The 23915-nt window shown below is 47.6% G+C and overlaps 9 protein-coding genes across 12 annotated transcripts; 5 read left to right on the top strand and 4 right to left on the bottom strand.

Moving 5' to 3' along the window:
* The first annotated feature begins 9 nt into the window (after nucleotides 1-9).
* BDCG_08081 (mRNA cleavage and polyadenylation specificity factor complex subunit) lies at nucleotides 10-6328 on the top strand. Its single transcript, XM_045423852.1, has 8 exons — nucleotides 10-915; nucleotides 1085-1250; nucleotides 1307-1437; nucleotides 1501-1704; nucleotides 1758-2106; nucleotides 2171-3033; nucleotides 3094-3164; nucleotides 3266-6328. The coding sequence occupies exons 1-8, from the start codon at nucleotides 578-580 to the stop codon at nucleotides 3625-3627; spliced, it is 2484 nt and encodes an 827-aa protein (XP_045272703.1). The 5' UTR covers nucleotides 10-577; the 3' UTR covers nucleotides 3628-6328.
* Nucleotides 4339-5480, bottom strand: BDCG_08080 (uncharacterized protein; the record flags this gene model as incomplete). Its single annotated transcript, XM_045423851.1, has 2 exons — nucleotides 4339-5255; nucleotides 5426-5480. The coding sequence occupies 2 exons, from the start codon at nucleotides 5478-5480 to the stop codon at nucleotides 4339-4341; spliced, it is 972 nt and encodes a 323-aa protein (XP_045272702.1).
* Nucleotides 6329-6728: 400 nt separating the features above from the next.
* BDCG_08079 (dolichyl-diphosphooligosaccharide-protein glycosyltransferase) lies at nucleotides 6729-9457 on the bottom strand (the record flags this gene model as incomplete). The annotated part of the gene is made up of 6 exons (XM_045423850.1): nucleotides 6729-6999; nucleotides 7153-8272; nucleotides 8328-8921; nucleotides 9013-9093; nucleotides 9213-9236; nucleotides 9328-9457. 6 exons carry the CDS (start codon nucleotides 9455-9457, stop codon nucleotides 6729-6731), a joined length of 2220 nt encoding a protein of 739 aa, XP_045272701.1.
* A 388-nt stretch (nucleotides 9458-9845) lies between these two features.
* Nucleotides 9846-10638, top strand: BDCG_08078 (COP9 signalosome subunit 8; the record flags this gene model as incomplete). Its single annotated transcript, XM_045423849.1, has 3 exons — nucleotides 9846-10036; nucleotides 10104-10285; nucleotides 10346-10638. The coding sequence occupies 3 exons, from the start codon at nucleotides 9846-9848 to the stop codon at nucleotides 10636-10638; spliced, it is 666 nt and encodes a 221-aa protein (XP_045272700.1).
* On the bottom strand, nucleotides 9919-12102 carry BDCG_08077 (uncharacterized protein). Its single transcript, XM_045423848.1, has 4 exons — nucleotides 11916-12102; nucleotides 11611-11800; nucleotides 11377-11483; nucleotides 9919-11296 (listed from the first exon to the last, which is right to left on the bottom strand). The coding sequence occupies exons 1-3, from the start codon at nucleotides 11937-11939 to the stop codon at nucleotides 11407-11409; spliced, it is 291 nt and encodes a 96-aa protein (XP_045272699.1). The 5' UTR covers nucleotides 11940-12102; the 3' UTR covers nucleotides 9919-11296; nucleotides 11377-11406.
* Nucleotides 11861-15061, top strand: BDCG_08076. 2 transcript variants are annotated; one of them, XM_045423847.1, is made up of 3 exons: nucleotides 11861-12430; nucleotides 12499-13329; nucleotides 13402-15061. In XM_045423847.1, the coding sequence occupies exons 1-3, from the start codon at nucleotides 12299-12301 to the stop codon at nucleotides 14521-14523; spliced, it is 2085 nt and encodes a 694-aa protein (XP_045282411.1). In that variant the 5' UTR covers nucleotides 11861-12298; the 3' UTR covers nucleotides 14524-15061. The 2 variants fall into 2 exon arrangements, with proteins under 2 accessions (XP_045282411.1, XP_045282412.1); XM_045423846.1 differs by having other exon boundaries at nucleotides 12243-12430; nucleotides 12496-13329.
* Nucleotides 14584-17640, bottom strand: BDCG_08075 (MFS transporter). Its single transcript, XM_045423845.1, has 4 exons — nucleotides 16081-17640; nucleotides 15602-15966; nucleotides 15374-15473; nucleotides 14584-15299 (listed from the first exon to the last, which is right to left on the bottom strand). Exons 1-4 carry the CDS (start codon nucleotides 17074-17076, stop codon nucleotides 15276-15278), a joined length of 1485 nt encoding a protein of 494 aa, XP_045272698.1. The 5' UTR covers nucleotides 17077-17640; the 3' UTR covers nucleotides 14584-15275.
* Nucleotides 17641-18077: 437 nt separating this feature from the next.
* BDCG_08074 lies at nucleotides 18078-20295 on the top strand. 2 transcript variants are annotated; one of them, XM_045423844.1, is made up of 2 exons: nucleotides 18078-18557; nucleotides 18734-20295. In XM_045423844.1, exon 2 carries the CDS (start codon nucleotides 18807-18809, stop codon nucleotides 20013-20015), a length of 1209 nt encoding a protein of 402 aa, XP_045282410.1. In that variant the 5' UTR covers nucleotides 18078-18557; nucleotides 18734-18806; the 3' UTR covers nucleotides 20016-20295. The 2 variants fall into 2 exon arrangements, with proteins under 2 accessions (XP_045282410.1, XP_045272697.1); XM_045423843.1 differs by having other exon boundaries at nucleotides 18078-20295.
* Nucleotides 20296-20385: 90 nt separating this feature from the next.
* BDCG_08073 lies at nucleotides 20386-23836 on the top strand. 2 transcript variants are annotated; one of them, XM_045423841.1, is made up of 4 exons: nucleotides 20386-20578; nucleotides 20667-20958; nucleotides 21079-22723; nucleotides 22837-23836. In XM_045423841.1, the coding sequence occupies exons 2-4, from the start codon at nucleotides 20716-20718 to the stop codon at nucleotides 23280-23282; spliced, it is 2334 nt and encodes a 777-aa protein (XP_045272696.1). In that variant the 5' UTR covers nucleotides 20386-20578; nucleotides 20667-20715; the 3' UTR covers nucleotides 23283-23836. The 2 variants fall into 2 exon arrangements, with proteins under 2 accessions (XP_045272696.1, XP_045282409.1); XM_045423842.1 differs by having other exon boundaries at nucleotides 20386-20565; nucleotides 22837-23825.
* Nucleotides 23837-23915: the final 79 nt, after the last annotated feature.

Below are 23915 nucleotides of genomic sequence, written 5' to 3'. Positions count from 1 at the left end.
AGAGATAAACAAACCTTCTTCTTTACCAACTTATTCTTCCTATCTTCATGCGTCTGAAAAAGCAACAAGCTGAGCGGCAACGCTTGTCGCGGTTTAAACTTGTAGGCGGTTATAGGCGCGCGCCTAACTGAACCGAAACAGGCTAGCGTTATCATTCCTGAGCTTCATCTACGCTCTCAGACTTCGCGACTTGCTCCAAAACAAGAAGTTCAATCAACACACATTGCTCGTCACCGCTATCAGCTCAGCGATTAAGGCTAACTAGCTAGCTTTTACTTTATTTTCTCTATGTAGCATTCGCTTTTTCCTTTTAAGCTATCGCTCATTGCAGGTAGTAAATAGGCTCCCCTTCTGAGCCTCTCCGACGTTATCGCCATTTTCTCCAAAGTCGCAGAGCCATTCAGCTCCACCTCCCCTGTCACCCACGGTCACTCCTCGTCGATAACCCACAATTTCGGCTCCTACGCCTCCTACTAAATTAATACTACTTGATTTCTCCAGTCAGAATTAGTATACAAAACGCTCCCGGATTTAGCATTCGTGGCCTTGGGACCTGCCGCTGGGATCAAAAGTCGCCATGGCTCTGCCTTTCGACAATCTCGCGGAGCAGATGTCCCAGCTGGACACTGCTAGGAATGTTGTACTTGGCGATGCGGCTTTATATCCTCAGATCGTTCAGGGCATACTTCCAATAATAGGCGCAAAAGCACGTTTAGAACTTCGGAGATGGGGCGCCGATTTCCTAGCAGAGACGTTTGCCAGCCCCGCGCTGGCCCAACAACCGAAGCAGAAGCTGAGTACACTGGTGATCCAGACATTGTGGGAGCTGTTGGAGAACCCAGATGAGGATGCCAGTGTCGTAAGGGGTGTGATTCAAACTACTGCGAGTATTTACCCATTGGTGTTTAGAACTATGTATGTCAAACCCTTGGCACCCCAATCCCTTAAATCCCTAAGTTATTGGAATTTTGGACATCGAAGTAGTGTGGGAGAGGCTAGATGGCCGACTCTCACTATCAAGGCAGTAGTTCTTTCATTATCACGGTAGTATGGGATCTGATTTCATCCTTTTTTTTTTTACTAGCCTTGATAACCCCGACGAATCTGCATTGTGGGAGAAAATGACAGGCATTAAGCAAAATATTTTAAAGCGATGGGACACTGCTTCAAATAACATCAAGGTTTGCTGTATCAAATTCGTCCAGAAGGTGGTGCAGGTCCAAACTACTGGCGTGATTTCAGATCCAAGGGTATGTATGGCATGATACAACTTTGTATGGTCTAGAGATACTAAGCAGATCTACAGCGTCCTGAACAAAATGAAACATCCCTATCAATTGTGCCGAGAAATCATCCGCTTATACCACTACCTAATCTTGAAGCGGAAGCTTCTGGTTTGCTAGATAGGCTACTCAACGTTTTCTATGAAAATTCGAGGTGTGTATCCGAATGCGGTTGTACTGGTAGTAAGATAAGCCAGCATCCTACTAACAAGTATAGTGATCCTATCTTGGTCAACGCGACGCTAAATTGCCTCCCTATTCTGATACGCACTCGACAGTCCATTTCAAGTAAGATTGTAAATGCGATTCTAAACTTCAACCCCCTTAAACAAGCGAACGCGCCAATGACTCCTACAATTCGAGTAAATATCAAGTCCATGGAACGGACCACGAGAGCATTGCTCGTCAATTTAATGAAGAGGTACGTAGTTAGGCTATGTAAGATCGTAACTAGTTTCTAATCAGTGCTCTTAGGAACCCAAATCATCCTCTCGCGAGCCGTGTACAGCAATATTTGGAACGATTGGCACAGTCGCGGAATGACATATTCGAGGACGCATCGAAGAAGCGAGCGCTACCGAGCGAGCCCACTGATCTTGTAGACAGCGCAAAGCGTGCAAGACTTGGTGTGGACACTCCACCTCAATTAAAGATCCCTCCCATGCCCCCTGGCCCAAATTCTTTTGCTCAGCTCTTCACATTGACCGATGATGTTGGTTTGACATCCTTCGATGTCAAGCAGCTCCCCGCGGATTTAATTGTCAAAATCACCGTTCCAGTTCTTAGTCGAGTTGACCCTGAGGCGTTAGATCAAGCTATTGGTGTACGTATCCTTCGAATCATATATGTCTGCAAGGAGAAATATGACTGATGTTTTTGATATCTAGGCCGTTCGATCCCGTTACCTCACATTATCCAAGAAACAAATCTTCGAACGTCAGGCCTCGCAGTCTGCCGCTCCGTCAGCAGCAGCAGGAGTAGAAGAGGAAGATGAGTATGAACCAGAATATCAGCCAATGGACATTCCGGCTGCGACACAAGCGCCAGCGGGACCTTCCGCTGCTGAAAACGAAGAATTCCAACCAGATCTTGTCGCCCTTGGTCCTTTTGTACTCCCCCAGCCACCGCCATTATCAGGGTCAGAGGCCGCTGCAATTGGTAAAGGAGCAATTGAAAGGGTTTTTAGCATGATTTCCACCTTAGAGCAACCGTCAAAGGCACTCAAAGGCTCTCAGAAGCCAGGTTTCGGGAGACTGGCTGCCAGCTCATTTGATCGGGACTCTTGGCTAGTCCTACTCACTCGAATGGCAACTCGAGCTTCGGCTGGCCTGGAGGTAGATGAGACGGATGAACTTATTAAAACTGAAGGCGGCCGCCCATCGTTGTCGAACCAACGTATCAGCATGGCAGACGGCATCAGGGAAATGTTATATCGATATGTCCTTGAAGATTTTCGTGTTAGAATCAACGTCGCAATTTCTTGGATGAACGAAGAGTGGTACAATGACCAAATACGACTGAAATATGCAACCTCAGAGAGAAAGAGTGAACATAATGTTAACGTTCCGAAACACTATGACAAATGGGTTATGAGGCTACTAGAAGGCATCTTGCCTTATTTGGACGCGAGAGATAAGGTCCTGATTAGGTTTCTAAGTGAGATACCAGAACTCAGCCCAAAGCTTGTGCAAAAGACGAAGACGTTAGCAAATGACCCTGAACGTGTCACACTATGCGTTCAGGCCCTTCAGTAAGTAAAATGCCGTATCGCTTGGAATAGGTGAATCGATTAATGCTAATAAAACCATAGCTACCTTGTCCTCGTGCGGCCTCCTGCAAGGAGTCTTTGCTTAGATGCTCTCCAAGACCTCTATACAAAAGGTAAAAGAAGAGTCCTAAAGCCTCTCCTCCCTCACGTACCTCATTTCTTTAACCTTTTCCCCTATAATGACATATCTAACCACCCTTACCGAATTATATAGTGGAAGAAGCACGCCCCCTCATTACAAAAATCCTTTTCAAATGGCGACCCCATGCCCTTCCAAAGCAAGACTCTACTTCAAAGCCCAACCCCACGTCGACGCAATCTCCACCCACCGCCACATCGTCTACTGAACAAGGCCAAAGCGCCCACCTCAATCCCACCGCCGTGGCTGGGGATAACACGTCAAATGGTGTAAAGTCAGAGCCAGGAGCTGGCACCGTCGATGTTCAAAACCACCATGTCAAAGCTGAGCCTGAATCGATGCCAAACTCAATCCAGGGCAGCACACAGCAACAGGAGATGAAAGCCTCGGACGATATGGGGGCTTCGTCATCCACTGCCACCCCCGCACCGAGTTGAAACGCCGTCATCGCCAGACAGCATGATGTATGTGCATTTAACTGGGGAAGGTCTCTGCTGTCTTCGCCTCGTGCTATTCCCCGTTGTATTACTGCTCCATGGACAACTCATTTCATGAAATGGATGGCTGTATGCATTTATCACTTAGACGAGACATATCCAGAGGGTAATGCATATAGATATGCAATTATGAGGATTTGGAAGTAATTTGGAAGTGGAATGACAACAAGAATAGCTGCGATTGGGCGGCAAACCTAGTCAAAGTCAAATATGGAGGTATCTCGGCCAGATTCTCCTGGGTTTGGATTGAGCTGTGCAATTAATTGAAGGTCTCTGTTCCTTTCGCTTATCATCAAAGTAATAGGTTACTAGACATAAGGGGTATAGTGTAGTTATTTCTATGGGGAATCGAGGCGGAGAATGAGATGAGAAAATAGTACTTATAATCCCTAAGAGAAAAGGGTTTGGAAAATATCATTAGAAAAGCCTAGAACACAACATAGGTATCTAGTGAAGGGCAAATAAAGTCATATATAGGAGCAGGCCGTAGGCATGAATATTAAATGGAGTGAGTGGTCTTTCGAGACTCCTTGACGCGGACGAAGCGAACTTCTCGGAGGGAGCGAAGAGGCGATAAAGAGGATCCGTGGTAGAAACCAGCATTATTTAAATTCCGTAGGCCCACGAGCTGGCCGGTGTGATAATACTGAATCAGGTTAATTTGTTTTCATTTGCAGGCTGTGATGCCTTCTGCTTCTGAACCCATTCCAGGGTATACTGCGTGCAAAAGATGTAAGGATCGTGCCCACTCCTCTGCCGTGCTGCATAGCAACGCATCAGAACTTCCTCTGCCTCACCATACTTCTGCTCGATCGCCAGCACCACACCGAGATAATCATTCCAATCCAAAAAGTCCGGGTCCGCGATACCTCCACTCTCCGCTCTGATATTTATCATCTGGCTCAACACCTCATTAGCCCTCTGCCACTTGCCCTGGCCCTTATAGGCGAGCACGATGTTCGTCATGCTGCCTAGCGTGCTAAGATGCGCGGGATTCATCTCCGAAAACTTCATTCGGACAGTGTCATTTAGTATTGCTTCAGCTTCTCGAAACTTGCCTTGGCCACCCAAGGCTGCCCCGAGGTTGTTCATGTGGTAGATGGTCGTGGGGTGCATGTAACCTAGCTTCCGCTGAGCTTCGCGATACAAAGGAGTGATGATGGCTTCAGCTTCTGCAAACCTCGATTGCATGATCATCTCTACCCCAGCGTCTTTCAACTTGGTATTGGTCATATCTTTAGACCTCACGTCGCATGTCCAGGGATACCAATTGATCTGCTGAATGATGTGATTCTGGATGAATTCTGTGCGGGCCGGTTCTGTCGTGGGAGGAGCAGAGACCGCACCGAAGGTGATGAATGCTGACTGGATGGGATGCACTAGGGTTATGTCGAATAGGGATATATCGTACTTGTCATGCATAGTACATGACTGCGGGTTTACGATGCGCCTGCCACTATCTGTCTGAGGCGGTGGCGGAGGTGGCCGCTCATGCGGCTGTGGTATTGGGCCGGAGGATATCGGCTTCATATCAAGCATTTGGCTCGGGGGTAGCACATATGGCTCTTCTGCACAATGTAAGATGCTTAGAACACATCCACGTTATGAGTCCAAGATCGACCCGCAAAGATAAGAGGCTTTCTCTTGATTGGGGGGCTGTAGGCAAGATGAGAAGGATGAAGGGCATTCGAAACAATAGCAGAATCGAATGATCTATCGCATTATTAAAGCTACTCACCAACATTAACACTCTCCCCAGATTGCTCCTTGCGGAAAAGCTTTCGTAGAACCATTATGAGAATGTCTGCTGATGAAGAAGTCGGTTGGACTGGATTTCGGAGAGACACTGGCAACGTTCACAAGAAAAATGTCAAATCTCAAGTTGGTTTCTATCCAATAAATTTGGATGATTGTCAGTAAATACCGAGGGAAGGTTTTCATCGGAAACAGGCTGCGCCTGGATATTCATAACGTCTTCACTGCAGACAAACCATCGTTTTTGCTCATGGGCACTACATGCCCAGGAAACTGCCCCGCACATCGCTGATAACTAGGTGTGCGCCCTCGTATTCAGCACTTAGTTCGTCTTGCAAAAAAGCAGGGCATTGGCAGTGGTGGTGACGCATCATTGTGCAAGCAAATCTTGACCTAATCAACACTTCATGCATGGGAGTAGCTTTAGTCGTTTGAAACTGACCCCCGGACCCGTTGCGTTCGTTATGAAGGCATACCTTTCCGGCAGGGCAAACTGTTGCAGGTTCGCCAGCTGCGAACAACGTTAGCGCCAGAGAGAAGCTTGAGTGAAAGGGGGGGAAAACGGAAGTACGTACGTAATTAAGATCCTTGACAGAGCTCTTTAAAACAACTTCCTGGTAATTTAAAGCGCATATTCCATAGGCTCTTCTCGGCTTTCGTATTGCATCACATTAAAAATTCGTCGTATCAAGCTTGTAAACGGTTGCCTGGTGCGGCGTTGGGCTTAGGAGAAAGGCCGACATTTGTTGCATAATGCATGTAAATCAGATCCAAAATGTGCAGACATATAAGATCAAGTGGCATCCATTTGAAAGAAACCAAATGAATAGGGAAGCTAGATAATTAGTGATAAACAGTAATAAATAAAAGTTATTAAGAATGTTCCGCTGGAGCTCCTCTCAGGAAACAGAGAATGTGTAAAATAAATCTATACCACAATTTATAGCCAGCCAATTTTGTTGGCAAAACTGCCAACCATCGTTGAACCGAAAGAAAAGGAGAAAAACGAAATCCCTATCCCATTTATCTTACGGCTTTTGATCTCACAAAAATGAAAGAAAAGGGGGTCTCTGGGCAGTTTCTGACGTCGTGGGAAGGAAACGCATTGTCACAAAAAGAAGAATGAGAAGAAGAAAAATGAGAATCTGCATGCACATTTCACAAAATGGAGAACTAAAAACGACAAATTTGAAGATAAAATAACAGTATAAAAACAAGAACAGGAACAAAGCAGGAAAGAAAAAAAGAAATCAAGAAAGAGAAGGGAAGGCCAAAAAGGATAATGTCTATTCGGTTCTCAAAACCCTTGGCCCTCGCTTCTTCAATGCTTTCTTCTTCTTGTGGCCCTTGTCGAACGCGGCGGCACTATTATGGTCTCGCCCAACGTTATCAAGGTCCTTGACCTTGTAAATTCTGATGATCCAGTTTTCGCTGGTGAAAGCTTCGTCGAGCGTAGTCAACTGGGGCCCTTGAGCTGGAAGACGCACACCACGCACACGATCTGCCGCTTCGCCACCAGGGAAGAGGGCGTTGAAGTTGTAATAGGACATTTTATACCTAGATGGGCGGGTTTGTCAGTGGGATGGATTGCAAAGAAATGGAGCTTCAAAAAGGGCAAAAAATAGAATAAAAATATAAATGAAAAAGGAGAAAGTAGATAGGCTGTGGCCGTTTAAACTGTCAGGAAAGGGGTGGAAAAAAGAAACCCACATTAGACTGTTCCGCATGGTTGGGGTCGCTTCTTCATCGACGCGGTATTCGCCTCTGGCAGTGAAGAAATCACGTTCCTTCACTTCATCTGGCCAAATGCCTTCGGCAATACGAACCATCCATAGGAACTTATTGAGATCATCGCCAGAGTATCCCAGCAATCCGCCAAAGACGATCAACACGTAATCAACATCGTGTTGCCGGAGGATGGGATAGCTGACTTCCTCGCGCGAGCTCATTGCTTTGCCGACAGTTGCAATATGGGTGTTATTCCATGTGTTGTTATCGACAAGAGTAGGGCGATCAGCCATGCCGCCAATCTGATAACCATAATCCCACCACGACATGATCTTAGCGTTCTCGGGAGTATTTTGGCGTAGCCAGTAGTAGGCTTCACGGAAGTCGTCAATGATGAATTGACTTCCGTCTAGTAATTTACTTGCCAGAACAACAGAGGGGGATGAGTATGCGTTTGACGTCACCCAAGTACAATGAGCCACAAACAAGAGAAGGTAGACAACGACGGATGTAGATATCAATCCCTTTGAAAGCTTGGAGTAAATGCCCACAACCTGCTTCCGTGCAGAAAGGAGACCGCCTTGGGATGGCTTGTCGCTGTCATCCGGCTCTGGTGGAGAGGTAAGGAGGTAGGTATCCAGGATGTGCGACAGAACCATTGCGGCTGCTACGCAGACAATGGGTGTGAGGGTAAGCATCAATCGCACCATTACACCGGCGAAGTAGCTCGCGAGGACGGCATAGATAATAACGAACACGTGCTCGTCCTTTAGTTTGCGGAAGCACAAATATACACCGGCCGGGAAGAGCCAGATTAACATGTTAAGGTCGAAGAAGAATGCAGGCCAAGCTGTTGGCTGATGCTCAGAAACGGAAGCAATAATCGGGATATGGATTTTAGCATAGCCGGTATCCCACAGAGAGTAGAACCGGCCACTCCAGGGGGCGATGACACCCGAGACGGTGAGAAGGACAAGGCCAAGGAAGGAAACGCCGAAGATGAGCAATACCAAGCTCGTTAGTAGGGTTTGGAATTGTTTCCCTGGTACCTGGCTACGAAGGAACTCCACAAATGCCACCACCTGGATGAGGCCGAAGATTCCTACAGGAGATCAGCTTTGCTCCTTAGAATCTATCTTGAACCATAGAGAACATACCTAATGCCGACATGTGATCACTGCTTCGAATAGGCAGGAATCCGACAAAGGGGATTTGCATGCTGGCTAAAGTCCCCAGCGCATACCAGGTGGTGTAGCTGATATAAAGGCGCGAACTGTATCGGCCCATACATATAAGTACAAAGACGTGAAGGGGAATCAAATTAGTAATGAAGACATATCCGCCCCAGGCAGATACCATGTATCCATAAAATAAAGCCGTCAGTACACCCCACATAATTGATCCGTTCTTCACTGCCTTAATCCAGAGGAAAAATGTAAAGACGAGAAGGAAGATCGCAATAGCTTCATTGTCGTAACTACCAGCGACGGAGCGAGAAATGTAACCTGGGACAATACCCATGAAAGCTGCAGCAAGAAGCCCAGCTGATGGTGACGGAGACATTTCGCAAGTAAGAAGATACATGGCTATGGCCGTCAAGCCAGAGAAGCCGGGAGCAAGCATCACGCAGATGTTTCGGATATCAACTGGAATCGAGAGGAATCGAAGAATATGATATATGACACCGCTGGTAACCATTAAACCAGGGTATAAAGTACCACCAGTAACACGCCCAAGGGGGTGCCATGTCCCTAATCACAAAATACACATTATTTAGGTTTTGCTCGGTGCGGTCCAGCGGAGTTGTAGCCCTCAGGTATAGCTTGTTAGGGGCTGCCTTACGGTCATCGAACCAGTCCCAGAAGCGGTAAAAGCCATGCTTCACAAGATATTTAGTTGCTCTGAAATTGAACCAAGGGTCGACTATAGCATAGACGCAGCATCAGCATGTATTCCTGTTGAACGGATAAGAACGAATAGCTCGACCGGCGGGGGCTTATATTGGGGGCGAGAGTGGTAGTCCAAGCAGCCACGCAACATACACTCGTGTATTATACTCTCAAATCCTGCATTAAACACAATTGGTTAGCATTGATGCGTACTCCTTCGAATTACACATATAATGCAAAGCACAAAAAGAGTGTATTGTTATCTTACTTATCACGCTAAAGAGTCGACTGGAAACAGCAGCAGCGGCGATGAGCACCAGAATGGTAACACGGAGCAGGCCTCGAGAGTTGCTTGAGGCAGCGCCCTTCAGAACGGGCTCAATTGCAGCGGTGGCCATACTGGCCTAAATCGTAAAGAGACACAACAAGATTGGCTAGGGCAAAATATGTCGCCTTTGTTGTTGTGTCGAGCTGTACTAAATGAGTATACATAGTAAGTTGGGTGTTGGAAGCTCTCCACGCCGCAAGGTGTTCTCTCCGGCCTTGGCATCACGTTGCGGCCTGAGGCTCTGCGGGAACCATGCCAATGAACGCGCCGCCTTCCCCACCACCAAAACTATCAGACACTGCTCTTTATTCCGCTCCGTACATCATCCAAACTTCCACCGCATCTTCTCAGTTATTCTCCTCATTAATTAGCTATTTAATACTCATTACCCCTTGGTTTATTTCTTTTTGCGGTGAATTTTAAGTGATTAATTAGCAGGCGAATTTGTAATATTCAAGATGGTGTCCCTGGAGGATATCACCCAGTTGCTCGCAACCGCCCCACCATCAGCGGTTCTTCTACAAACGCTTATGGAGCTCGAAGGAGACGTCAGTTTAACGTTTGGAGATACTCATATGGCCAGCGACACGGGATTCCTAAGCACATACTATTCCTCCTACCTATTCGCCCTCCTCCTCGAAGATGAAATGTGCGTTTGCAGAAATCGAACAAAACATCCCTACTTCTACGGCTCTTGACTAATCGTTCCTCTGCAGTAACGAAGCACATATGCTGACGCGTAGGATACCAGAGAGTCTCGTGAAAGTGGACGCTACAATACAAAGCGCCATGTCCCTCCTTCGAGCAGTATGGAACAAGAGCTACGAGAACATATACCGCATCATCAGAACGACACAATGGCCACAAAGCATTAAGTATCTAGTTCAACAATACCAACGTACGTATAAAGAGACAAACCGCCTGCCCATGTGTTCCTTCGATTAATTGTTGTACACAGTTTTCTTCCAAAATAAAACCTTCCAAGATATCAGTCTTGCCTACGGATCAATCCGGCCGTCGACCGCTGCTCTCTATCTAGGTCTTGATTCCATAGGGGAAGATACAATGAGTGATAGCGCGGATAGCACAGGTCCAGAGCTGGTTGAGCTGCTCATGGGGAAAGGCTGGGAATGGGATGCGGAATCGAAGTTATTCTCTCCGAAGGTTACGACTCAGGTGCCGAAGGTAACTGGTTCGGGAGGAGCGGCAATCGGGCATCTGGCGGCACAACTAAGAAGTCATGGCGATTGAGATATAATTTTCCCCTGAAGAGGTTCAGATGATTGTAATGAGAGACGAAAAACGAAAAACGAGAAAACGAGGGTCGAGAGATGGGCAGTGGGAGACGAGAAGCGAGGGGACCTATGGGTACGGTGGAGGTGCGGTGATATTCTGCAAGGCAGAATGAACATAGGTTCCGTCACGTAGAGGCCAGTAGCCAAACCGCGTTTGCCGAAGACGAATCTTCTCGAATTTCGCCATCCTCCTCTTACCCATTAATGATAGTCCACATATTTCTATTCTCCTTCCTCCGGACGTGACGCGCTTGGTTCTACGGCGTTTTATTTTCGGAAAAGGTCAAAGATTCGTGGATTCTCAAAAAACTGGATAGAACTTTAAGACGCCATCTGGGATATGTACAGAATGAAATAGAAAACTGAGGAATGTCTTTTTTCTCGCCTTTTGCACACAGAAGATATGGGCCTTGGTTACACGATATAAATAATACAAAAGGATGTTCTCCAACCACATACTCTCTCGGATATATATGGCGCTCGCTCATGTCCTTTTTTATCTGTTGGTCATTTTTTAGGAGTTTGAGGTACTCTCTTTCGCTGTCGAGTACCGCGGAGCAAGTACCTTTCACCGAGCCATCTCGTCGCTAATGCCTCCCTCATCAGTCGTCCGCCTCCCTCATCAGTCGTCCGCCTCCCTCATCAGTCGTCCGCCTCCCTCATCAGTCGTCCGCCTCCCTCATCAGTCGTTCGCCTCCCCCTCCGCCTCCGACGTTTTCGTTCATTATTTCGCCATTTCGGCAGCTTTCATATTTATGAACGCTTCGAGGTCGAATCTCTTATCTTCCGGATCGGTTATAACTATTTATATTATCTGTTAGCCGCAGTCTACGAAATGGCAAGCATCATACAAAAGCAGAGAAAAACATGTGTCAAAAGTGGATACTCCACCCTTGCCAGAGCTTTCTTTAGAAATCATTTAACGTACCTCCACTGCTCGTTGTCTTAGTTTCTGTTGGCGCATTCTTCTTTGAATATTCTGCCCGCGCTTGCTCGATCAATGATTCTTTGCGGCTGTATTCGCGATCTATCTGCGCCTGTTTGGCTTGTGAAGTGAGGGACGATTGGTGGTAGAGGCCATAGAAAACGCCAGCAAAAAGGGCGGAGTAGCGTAGCACCTAAAAATGCGTATGTCTGATTAGCACTGGGCTCAAGGTTATCTCTATCGACTTGCATATCGGGGCGGAGAGGGAACCCGGATAGTGAAATTTTTCGTGGAAAAGCTGGACCCACGTTGACACCTTGCGAAGCAGCCATGGCGATTGTATTGTGCGGTCCCAGCTACAGGAGAAGAAAAGAGACAAAGAAGACTGCTGTCGCAATGAACCTCAGTCTCTAAAGTGGCAGGACAGTTTGCGGGCGATCAATGGCTTCCGGCAACGATGTTGATAGCGAGTCAAGAGACTTGATCAGAGTCGGCTCTGGGGGTCAGAAAGTTCCGGAGTTGACTAAGCATAGTTTATCCGGCCGGTTGACCAGGGCTGCTGACTAAGACAGTGCCGCGCCTTGTCCAACCGCGATATAAACCAGGGAGTAAAGGAGAAGTAAATAATCATATAAACACTATCCACCTCGTCACTCGTACATATACAGTGCCAGTTTCAGAGCACGGATATATGACAATGCAGCAACGGAAAGATGAGATTCTGGCCAAGAAGGCTAAACTTGCTGAGCTCAGGCGACAGCGCGAATTGCGACAAAAGGAGTTCTCACAGAACAGGCAGAGCATTGGAGAAGGAGGGTCGGAGGTGAGCAAGCTCCTGAGCTTCTCAGCTCGTCGCATTTACTCTGTGCTGATACATAATACATTTAGCAGATTCTAGCTCCGACTCCCGGCCGTTCAGACAGCAGAGCAGAGCTCAATAGTTTAATTTCTCGGCTGGTCGATCGGCCTTCATCCGCAGCCTTAAGAGACGGCGGAGAATCACCCAGGGGTCGAGGAAGTAGACCCAATTCCGTCCTCAGTGCCGGCCAACTGAGCGGAGAAATTCTCGAATCAGTGACTCCTCCAGCTAGACCTGTATCTTTATCAATTGCAACGCAAACCACGCCTTTCCCCGCTGCTGAACTCCCCACCCCTGAAGCTGTCCCACTACCCAAGCCAGAGGTTGTCACCTACAGCAAAGGTGTCCAGACAGACTCATGGATTGAACCTAGAAGCCGGTCTGTAGATGGCCATTCTGTCTCGGAAGATGATAGCTCTCCCACAACATCACGCGCAAATAAACGGTTAAGTCGGAGACAGCAGCGTGAACGTGATGAGGAAATACGGGAGAGGCTCCGAAAGGAGATTGAGGAGGAGGTGCGATCTGCAAAAGGAATGGCGGGCGAAGGAACTGCACAGCAATCAACAGATATAAGATATCCCTTACGGACGCTTACGAGTGACGAACTCAATGCGGTCACCTCATCCAATGATTTCCTGGACTTTGTGGATAAATCCAGCAGAGTCATAGAAAGGGCGTTGGATGAGCAATATGACGTCCTAACAGACTACGCGTTAGGTGGAGTAGGTGCAAACGGCCCCGACGAGAACGACGAATATGGCAATAGTAAGAAACGAAGAGGCATAGAGGAGCTTGTCCAGTTTTATGATGAACGATGGAGCAAGAAGCGCATGATCAGTGATATCAACTTTTCTCCGAAGGTGAGTCCTGACCATTTTATATATACTAGAAGCTCTAGATCGGGGTTAATACTAAAATATCTTGATGCATAGTTCCCAGAACTGGTACTAGCTTCATATACAAATAACGTCACTGCGCCCCACGACCCCAATGGCATAGTACAAGTATGGAATCTCCATCTCCATTCCAGGCCGGAATACGTCTTCCACTCAATGTCTGACATCTTGACTGCGAAATTCTCCCCTTTCCACCCAAACCTCATCGTAGGCGGCTCCTACTCTGGTCAAGTCCTATTATGGGACACCAGATCATCGCGGGCAGGGGGCGGCGCCCCCGTCCAGAAAACCCCCCTAACAGGCTCCGGCCACACCCATCCAGTGTACAACATCTCCATCGTCGGCACCCAAAATGCCCATAACATCATCACTGCCTCGACCGACGGCGTCGTGTGCGGCTGGACAGTCGACATGCTCTCCCAGCCCCAAGAATACCTCGAACTCACCACCCCACCCCCGTCCAAAACCGAAGACCTCGCGCCCACAACAATGACATTCCCCCAATCAGACCCAACCTTCTTCCTCGTCGGCACCGAAGAAGGCGCCATATACCCATGTCACCGCTACGATCGCGCAGGCGCCAAAGCAGGAACCGACCATCGGCTTTCCTACCGCGGCCACGCGGCCCCCGTCATGTCCACCGTCTTCCACCCAGCCCGCGGCGCCGTCGACCTAGGTGACCTGATGCTCAGCTCCAGCTTAGACTGGAGCGTGAAACTCTGGCGCGTACGACCGCCCGCCGTCACCTCCACCTCGGGCACGTCCGCCACCACACCCGCACAAGTGGTCTCGCCCGTCCTGGAACTGAATCGCGAAGACGTCGTGTACGATGCGCGCTGGTCCCCGCATCGACCTGGTGTGTTTGCCCTTGTCGACGGCGCGGGATCTGTTGAAGTGTGGGACCTGTGCACGGACACGGAGGTGTATGCGGCGCGCGCGACGCCGACGAAAGCGCGCAATGCGGTTATTGAGCAGAGTTTGAATAAGGTTGCATGGGAAGAGAGGGATGGGCGGCGCCTGGCAACGGGTGGGCTTGATGGCGTGCTGACGGTGTTTGAGGTCGGGAAGGACTTGAGTGGCGGTCCCGATGAGGTGCCTGCTGAGGAGTGGTCGGCTATGAAGAAGCTTGTTGCAAAACTGGAGCAGGGCAGGGATTGAGTGTTTATTTTAAATTCCTTCCTTTTGCTTCATTTTCCTTTTTTGCGTAATAGATGTGATGGAGGGATGGGTGGTGTGGATATATCCTGTTTAAGTGACTTTATGGCCCATTGCTCTGTCTCCTTTGTTCTGGCGTTTTCCCATTCTTCTCCTTACCTCCTCTCCCTTTTTCTCATTTCATTTCTTTTCTCCTTTTTTCCCGGATCGATTTGTGTATCTTTCTACCATCTTGCCATTAAAGTATGCTCTGTTTATTTAGCGTTCTTTCCCCATTTTCCTGTTTTAATAACTCCACATTATTATTTTCCCTTCGAGAAAGCCGCCATCAACACGCCATGAATACCCACAGTTTTCTAACCGATACCTTCTTTATATTAACTAGTTCTAAATTTACGTCCTTTTTATTTTTCCTTTTTGCCCTCCTCGCTGAATCCTGAAAATCGCGAAACCACAACCGTAGCTAGCTTCTTCTTAAGAATAACCAACTACTTGATATATTGCCTACAATACAAACGAAAATATATCCATAGAAGCCCAAAGTTCTGTTTACGAAGAAAAAAGAAAAAGAAAAAGAAAAAAGAAAAAAAAGAAAAAGAAAGAACTTATTAATATGTAGAGGTTAAGCAATTTCGTGACAGTTTCTTTGCGAATAAACCAAGTCCTGGTTTTGTAGGGGATGGAGTGATGGACCTCAAAAATATAGAGGTGTCCTGGGTATACATACATACTATATATATATATTTAAAAACAGCTCAATACGTATAGCGGAACCCTTCCTGCAGACAGAAGAGCGATTAGCATGATCCCCTGAAAACACCTGGAATGGAGAGAGTACATGTAATGTACATACCACTCCCTCAATCAGTTTCCCGCTCGTCCTTTGCTGCCGGTTCATGACGTAGAAGTACGTGGAAAACGCGAGAATTATCGCAATCATAAGAACGTGGGAACTATCGATGGTTTATGGTGTGTTAATTCCAGGTAGAATCAAAGTTATGAAAACAAAAGGTGGAAAAAAAAAAAAAAAAAAAAAAAAAAAAAAAAAAAAAAAAAAAAAAAAAAAAAAAAAACAACTTACCCTATAGAAACCCAAACCGCCGTCCCATAAGTCGGAGCCTCACTAGATTTCACAATAAAGCTACCCGCAATGCCGCCTAGGCCATTACAAGCCGCCACAGACGCAGCCACTGTAGCCCTCTTCCACTGCCCGACGATATTGTTCGCCTGGTAAGCGTTCAGGGCTGCCCAGTTGGAGACGTAGGCGCCGGTGGCGAGGAATATGCCGATATAGCGGACTGTGACTTGCTGCGAGGCGGGAAGGCCGAGCATTAGGAAGCCAGCGATTAGGCTTAGTGAGTTGAAGAAGATGAGGGGGCCGCGCAGGCGGAGTTTATCACCAAGTAGAGATGTGAGGAGGACGGGGATTACGGCGTAATAGTACGGCTTGGGGGTTGCTGTTAGTTAAATGTTGAAATTTCAGGATATTTTGGAAGATACTTGGGAGGATGGTTGAAAATATGTAGGTTATTGGGGGAGGGGAGGGGAGGGGAGGCTTACAGGTGCAGATAGCAAAATGGATTTATTTGTATCAAAGCCCATGCCTCCTTGGAGGAGAATAGGGAGAAAGTACGAAAGGGAAGTCGAGACCAGGTTTAACAGGAAAAACAGACAGCTGAATCCGTACAGTTTAAGATCGAGAAAATTAACGAGGATCTTGGATATGAAAAACGGCTCTGGAATCGCATCTTTCCTGTCTTTCTGGATCCGCCCTGTCGCTATCCCTGTTTGCTCCTCAGTAAAGAAACAAAAGCTATGATGTGCATTTTCTGGAAAATCGATCATCCACCAATACGTGATGACGCCGACGAAGATAGTTATCAGCCCGTTTACCAAGAACATCCACCGCCAGCCTTCGAGTCTTGCTCTACCGCCAAGATGGTTCAAGCCGTAATTCATAATGTTCCCGGATGCCAGGACTAAGACCTCCCCAGCCTGGAGGAAAGCGAAACGAAGCTGCTGCTCCTCCCGCGTATACCAGGTACTGATCAGATATGTCAGCCCTGGATAGATTCCGGACATCGAAATGCCCAAAAACACCCGGACAACAATCATTTGCCTCCAGTTCTGTATGAAGGTCGTGCACAAGGTAATCACCCCGAAACAGACAGTGATTAGGGAGAACCATCGCCGGGGCCCGACGAAGCGCACTGCAACCGTCGACGGAAGCTGAAAAACAACACTGGATATGGTGAAAATGAAGATCGCTACTGAATAACGGTTTCCCTCCAGTGATAGATCGGATATCATGCTTGTCACGGAAGCCGAGGAGATGATGCCAGAATCCAAGAGATTCAAACTACATAGGATCCCAGAAATGGTACACAGTCGGATATCTACCTTCCGGCGCAGTTTGCGTTCCAGTTGCAGACTGTTCTCCCTATCTAACATTCGGTTTGTTGTTGCAACGGGGGAAATATGGTCTTCTCCACATAACCCCTCCAGAGGGCTATCTATCGACGAAACCCTAGCGGAGGCGGGGAATTTCAACCCCATCCCAATTGGTAGAGTGATAGCTGTCTTTTAAATGTAGCTAAAGTGGTAAGTGTCAAATGTTGGCACAATTGCTACCAATAGGGTAGCGAATGTCGTATTATTATATAGAAAGCTCTTTTGGCACGGGTACAATCAAGCTTTGACTTCGGGATGTGATCGGGCGGCCGAGGTCCACAAAATCAGTCCCGAGTCGGCATGTTAGAGAGCATGTTGTAAGCGGATGTTGAGCGACACAACCAACCGGGAATTATCTTTTGAATCCAAGGTATGCTTGTAGGACAAATTCGAAAATTGTGTCTGTTTCGTAGCACCTGGTGGCCACGGGCAGTATTTAGCTGAGTGGGCGGCTACGGCCAGCTAACCCGAGCCCAAATTCAAACTTTCGAGCTCCATAGGAGTTTTCTACCGAGCTCTTGCAATGGTTTGTTTCCTTGTCTTCACCGTATTTCTTTATTTTTCTTGCTTGTAGTAGTTCCTGTCGTCGTTGATATATTCATGTATTATTGTATATGGGCGTGGTTGCCCAAAAACGGATAGGGCAAGGGCGGTCACTGGACCTGTGGCATGAGTCAGCCAAGAACCCAAACTAACGGCAGGCAGCTTATTATAACAACATTTGAATGTTTTTCAAGTGTATATAAGCTTAATTCCACTTAACAACTCATTACGCTATACTCCGTAGAGTACGGAGTATATTGTGCGTAACCACACACCAATTACACCAATTAGTAGTTATACGATTATATATGGTTTAGTTCATATTGGTCCTTCTGTCTATGAGCTCCATCCCACAGATCTCTAGAGAATCCTCCCAGGTATAAACCCCTCCCTGGGTATAAACTCCTTCTATAGAGCGCCTCTAGGAATAGAGCTTTCCTGGGTATAGATAGAGTTTCTAAGGTATTGGACAAGTCTAGAGCCAGGAAGCAGAAAACTTGAAGACTTTGATTACTAATAATACAATCTGTAACGTTAGTTAGTTAACGTTATCATAGATATGTGCTCATTGTACCACTAGTATAAAATACCGATTTGACCCAAGTGTCTCTCAGCGGCCAGCTCCAGCCATGGTTGAACGAACCCATATTGCGCTTGTTATTTCCCTTTTTTGCCTCAACTTGGATGAACCGTCTGTCGGCAAGCAAGCCAAAACCATCGCGAGACTCGCCAAGAGCACACTACACCTCTCTCAATAGTAATAGCTTACAGAGCTTGTCCCCTCTCCAACCACGCACACTTAGCTTCATTAACTATTGTTCAAGCGGCTTGCATCTAGCCTTTGATCACCCGGTGACGTCTTTGGCCTGTGTCTCCCCCGCTACCTACGCGGTGCTCGGGCAAATGGAGCCTAAGCAGGGCCCGTTCGACGTCTCCTCTCTCCGCGCAAGCAGGATTTCCACCAACATAACAAAAGGGAGAGGAGGAGAGAATAATATATTATTATAAGTGCAACCCCTGCTCGCATGCCCCTGCTTACTGACGTATGATTCTTTGAATCCACATTTAAACCCCCTTGCTCTTGTCAACCCGCTCTGTTTCGAGTTTCATCCTCCTCCCGCCACCTCATTAACCATTCTCTCCTTCTTGACCCAGCTGGTATTGTTAGAAAACACCACTAACGGGGAATCATATTTGGTTAAAACACTGGAATCTGCAGATATAGCTGAGTAGTCGTTGCTTTCAGATCTCCTTGGAATCTACTTCAGTCGAAACACGCCAAGTCGGGAAACATGGTTGAATACATTCCACCCCCCGATTCTCGGTCCCTCATTCCTCCTCTCCTCGCTTGCATTGCTACTGCGTTTGCCTCTCCCAATCCGCCTCCCGCGTTGCTCCCATTGCTTTCTCCAACCCTTCGGCAGCGTGTACAGATCCTCAGCTCTGTCTCACAATCTCCGTCGGATTCATGGCTACGATTATTATGTTGGGACGCCGGGAAAGCAGAACGGCTACAGAACATTGTCGATGGCACGACATTTGAACCGCATCCTGTTTCTGGGGAAATTGAGATCCCAGATGATGTCCCGATCACGTACAAGCGATTAGACTTGGAAACCCTTCGATCGCAGTTCTCCATCCCCGACTATAACCTTTCGGTGTTGTATGTCTGGTGTCCTGTAGATCCAGAAGGAAGCGGGCCAGGTTGGAGGGTTGCAGAGGTATTGCCAGGCGATGCTCTGCAGGAGGAGGCGGGTAGCTGGTCAAAATCTATTGAAGAAGCTGATGAATATCGACAAACGAAAATTCTGCAAGACGCATTACAGGAAGCAGAGGATGCTGAATCTCGAAAGTCCGCCTCCAGTATTACCCAAAGCCGTGTGGTGAAACCAGAGAAGGAGGACGAAGACGATGATGACGGTTACTGGGCGCAATATGACAATACCCCAGGCAGGACTCCGTTAAAACGATCTCCTGCTCCGACCCAGCTTCAACCCAACGGTCTTGGCCCAGGACCATACCCAACCGCTTCAGATTCCTACTTCGCCAGATACAACGGGGTGCAACCAGCGTTGGACAATGATGACCCGTCTGTCGATCAAAGCGAGATAGGACAGTCGACATTGAACGGCGATACTATTGCTTCTGTCCTTCGACGACAGTCAGAAGCCATGCTGACTGACCGACCAACTGGTGCCGCCCTCTATGGTGATGACAACGACAACGACGAGTCTCACGCAAGGCCCCACATACCTTTGAACCACCCAAGACCTTCGTCAGCATCTTCCTCTGCCGGCTCAGAAACGGTTAGCAAACTAGAGAAGACAGCAGAAAGTCAGTCAATCTCGGAAATTGGAGTGAAGCAACACATCTCCTCGAACATCAAGAGTCTTTTTAGGTTGGCAAGGACGACGGGATTGTCTAGGGCAGAGTTTGAATCGATCGTCAGGAGAGAACTGGACTGCCTCTCCTTGATAGATGTGGATGACTATGATGAATGAGCAAAGCGTTTGTAGGAGCTTTTTTCTTTTGTATCTCGCGCATTTTCATAGCGGATAGCATTCCGTCCGCATCTATACCATAAGCATGTATAACTACCATTTTGCGGAGTATATATATTTATAGCTAATTGGATATTTTGATTTGATTGTGCATGTTTTGAGGGCAATTAGCTGTAATTACGCCGCATGTATAACTATCATATGCATTGCGTGTGTTTAGCGAGACAGGAATGCAAATCAATATACCCATCAATATCGATTATCCAATATTACAGCGTACATCAGCAGCGATTGGCTATGTTCCTTGGTCGAGTTTCCAAGGACACCAACCAAGCTCCTTTTAGCTAGTTCGGCTGGGTTGTCGCCGAGAAACCAAACCAACCACGTCAACCTTAACTACTGCGTAACTCTATCGAGTATCTTATTTTCGCAAATCCTCCTATCTGTGCATCCAGCAGCAACCCTTCCGCCAGAGCAAGCAGTTCTTTTTCTCTTCTTATTTCTCAACACTCGTTTATCATGCCAATTTAATTAATACCCTTTTTACCCTGTGAGTTGGTGGTGTAAGCCGTCTCTTTTTCATTTTGTTTTCTCTCACTCCGTAAGTGCGCGGAATTGCCTTTGGCTAACGTGTCTTTCCTGCTATCTCAGTTATATATATACCTATTCCTTCGACTCTCCTTGTTTCTGCGGGTAAACCATGTCTTCTCCACCCCCAAGCCTCCAACAGCGAGGGGGGAAGAAAACGCCCGCCGTCAAGGAGCCACAACCGAATTCCCCCTCAGCCAAATCGAACCCGCACAAGAAGGCCGTAGCAAAACCCGCCGCGCAATGGGATTATAAAGCCGCCTTGGTGATATTGACGTTGCTGGCGTTCGCAACGCGTTTTGCGAACATAAGTTTTCCGGACGAAGTTGTGTTTGATGAGGTCCATTTCGGAAAGGTTAGTTAGTACCTGCCTCTAGGGAAGGCTTGGATGTGTAGCAGAAAATGCGGCCTGCACAAGCACCACTCGGTAGTGTAAAATAGGAAAGCTGATACATCTTGTATTACTATTGATAAGTTTGCTTCGCACTACCTTCAACGCACCTATTTCTTCGATGTTCACCCGCCGTTTGGCAAGCTACTCTTTGCCTTGATGGGCTGGCTTGTGGGCTTCGATGGCCACTTTCTCTTCGAGCACATTGGAGATTCATACATAGAAAACAAGGTCCCCTATGTTGCCCTGCGAGCCATGCCAGCGATCCAAGGCGCTTTGACGATCCCTGTGGTTTTCCTAATTATGTGGGAGTCTGGCTACTCCCTCCCAGCCTGTGTCCTCTCCGCGGGATTGGTCCTGTTCGACAACGCGCACATTGCTGAGGATAGATTGATCCTTCTTGATGCAACCCTGGTGCTGACCATGGCGCTGAGCATCCTCTGCTACATTCGATTTTACAAATTCAGACACGAGCCGTTTGGCCGCAAGTGGTGGAAATGGCTGCTTTTGACTGGTGTCGCGCTAAGCTGTGTTATTTCGACTAAATACGTGGGCACGTTTACGTTCCTCACTGTTGGAGCCGCTGTTGCCATTGACCTGTGGGATCTACTTGATGTGAACCGCCCCGGAGGCGCTATCTCTCTGGTCAAATTCACCAAGCATTTCGCTGCCCGAGCTGTCGCCTTGATCATCTTGCCGTTTTTCTTTTATCTGTTCTGGTTCCAGGTTCACTTTGCCATTCTCAGCAAGTCTGGCCCAGGTGACTCCTTCATGTCCCCAGAGTTCCAACAGACTCTCAGCGATAATCCGATGACGTTGAACTCGATTGGGATCAACTATTACGATCAAATAACTATACGGCACAAGGATACCAAAACATATCTGCACAGCCATCCGGAGCGCTATCCATTGCGTTATGATGACGGCCGCGTCTCTAGCCAGGGTCAGCAAGTTACTGGCTACCCTTACAATGACACGAACAACCACTGGGAGATCCTTCCGATCACTCCATTCGATGTTAACGACCGTCTCGGACACCCTGTTAAAAATGGGGATATTGTCCAACTTCATCATATGGGCACAAACACTATTCTGCTAACTCACGACGTGGCTTCCCCCTACTATCCCACAAACCAGGAGTTCACCACCGTTTCCCCTGAGCTGGCAAATGGCGAGCGCCGCAACGATACCCTCTTTGAAATCAAGATTGAGAAAGGAAAAGCCGGGCAGGAGTTTAAGACCATGTCTAGTCATTTCAAGCTTGTCCACGTGCCTACGAAAGTCGCCATGTGGACGCATACCACGCCCTTACCCGAGTGGGCGTTCAAACAAGCCGAAATCAACGGCAATAAAAACGCGCAATTGTCCAGTAACATCTGGTTTGCGGAAGATATCCCATCCCTCGAGCCAGGACACGAGAGGCTGAAGAAGCAACCCCGCGCAGTCAAGCAAATGCCGTTTATCGTCAAGTACCTAGAACTACAACGGGCGATGTTCTTCCACAACAATGCCCTTACCAGCAGCCACCCGTATGCCAGCGAACCATTCCAATGGCCCTTCCTCCTTCGCGGAGTAAGCTTCTGGACCAAGAATGCTACGCGTGAGCAGATTTATTTCCTCGGGAACCCCATTGGCTGGTGGTTTGCCAGCGGTCTCCTCGCCGTTTTTGCCGGAATTGTCGGTGCTGATCAGCTCTCCTTGCGTAGGGGGATTGATGCCCTGGAAGAAAGTAAGTTCCGTTAATATAATTGTGGCGCCGCATCACATACACCCCAAACAGCCCCCTCAGCACAGAATTTCTATTCCTTTTATATACACTATACTAACCACCTTAATTTCTAGTCTGGGGACCAGGCACACGCGCACGCCTCTACGGCAGCACGGGCTTCTTCTTCCTCTGCTGGGCGGCTCACTATTTCCCCTTCTATCTCATGGGCCGCCAACGCTTCCTACACCATTACCTACCAGCGCACATCGCCTCCGCCCTCGTTGCCGGCGCACTAATCGAATTCGTCTTCAACATTGATCCCATAATCGCCAGCGACGACACCAACAAAAATGGAGACAGCAATTCGACTGCTGTTGCCGGCCAAAAATACCAGAAGCCCAAATCACGGTTGGGTCGGCAGAGTCTGATGGCTTCGTGGGCGGCTGTTGTTGCGATTCTGGGCGCGACGATATATGGGTTCATCTTCTTTGCGCCATTGACGTATGGACGGCCTGGACTTGATCCCGCGAGCGTTGTGGCGAGGCAGTGGCTATCATATGATTTGCATTTTGCGAAGTAAGAATGTGAAAGAAAAAAAAGGCATGTGTTTGTTTTGTGTATTTCCTAGCCAGATTTTTGCGTGGTGGTACAGGTTCGTTTTTTGAGCGGACCATTTGAGATCAGGGGGAATATATATTATCTCTATATCTTGGATTTTTGTCAGGAGAAGAGCCTTCCCTCCGACCTCACTACTGCCTGATGCATGCATATAACTGAGCCTACTGCTAAAGATGTGGACGGTGCATAACATATTTTTTTTGCATTCGTCGTGGCGCTTTCACATTATCAATCCTGCAAATCATCATATCGAGCTCCAGGTTGGGGGTGAAGGGTAAAGAGTTCAATACTGGTTGTAGATGTTGCGTGTTTGCGGTGAAATCTCTTTTCATTTTCCTACGGTTTAATAAATTATTAGATAGCCAATGTATTGTACGATCAAAAGGAGAAGCTAGATTTTAGTTCACCAGTCTTTGCGTGTTTAAGCCCTGCATAGCATATATAGTATCCCAACCTATCAGTCACAGTGGAATCTGGCTTCTCCCTCTCCTAATGGAATGCGTTTCAATACTTTTCTCTTCCTGCTCAAGGGGGCTATGCTGTACAAAAGCGCTCGATTTATTACTGGACCTGTGCATGAACCATATCCTAACTC

This window comes from Blastomyces dermatitidis, assembly GCF_000003525.1.
Source record: "Blastomyces dermatitidis ER-3 genomic scaffold supercont1.10, whole genome shotgun sequence".
NCBI lineage: Eukaryota > Fungi > Ascomycota > Eurotiomycetes > Onygenales > Ajellomycetaceae > Blastomyces > Blastomyces dermatitidis.
The sequence above is the reverse complement of the archived record's forward strand: the minus strand, read 5'-3'. Positions and strand labels throughout refer to the sequence as shown.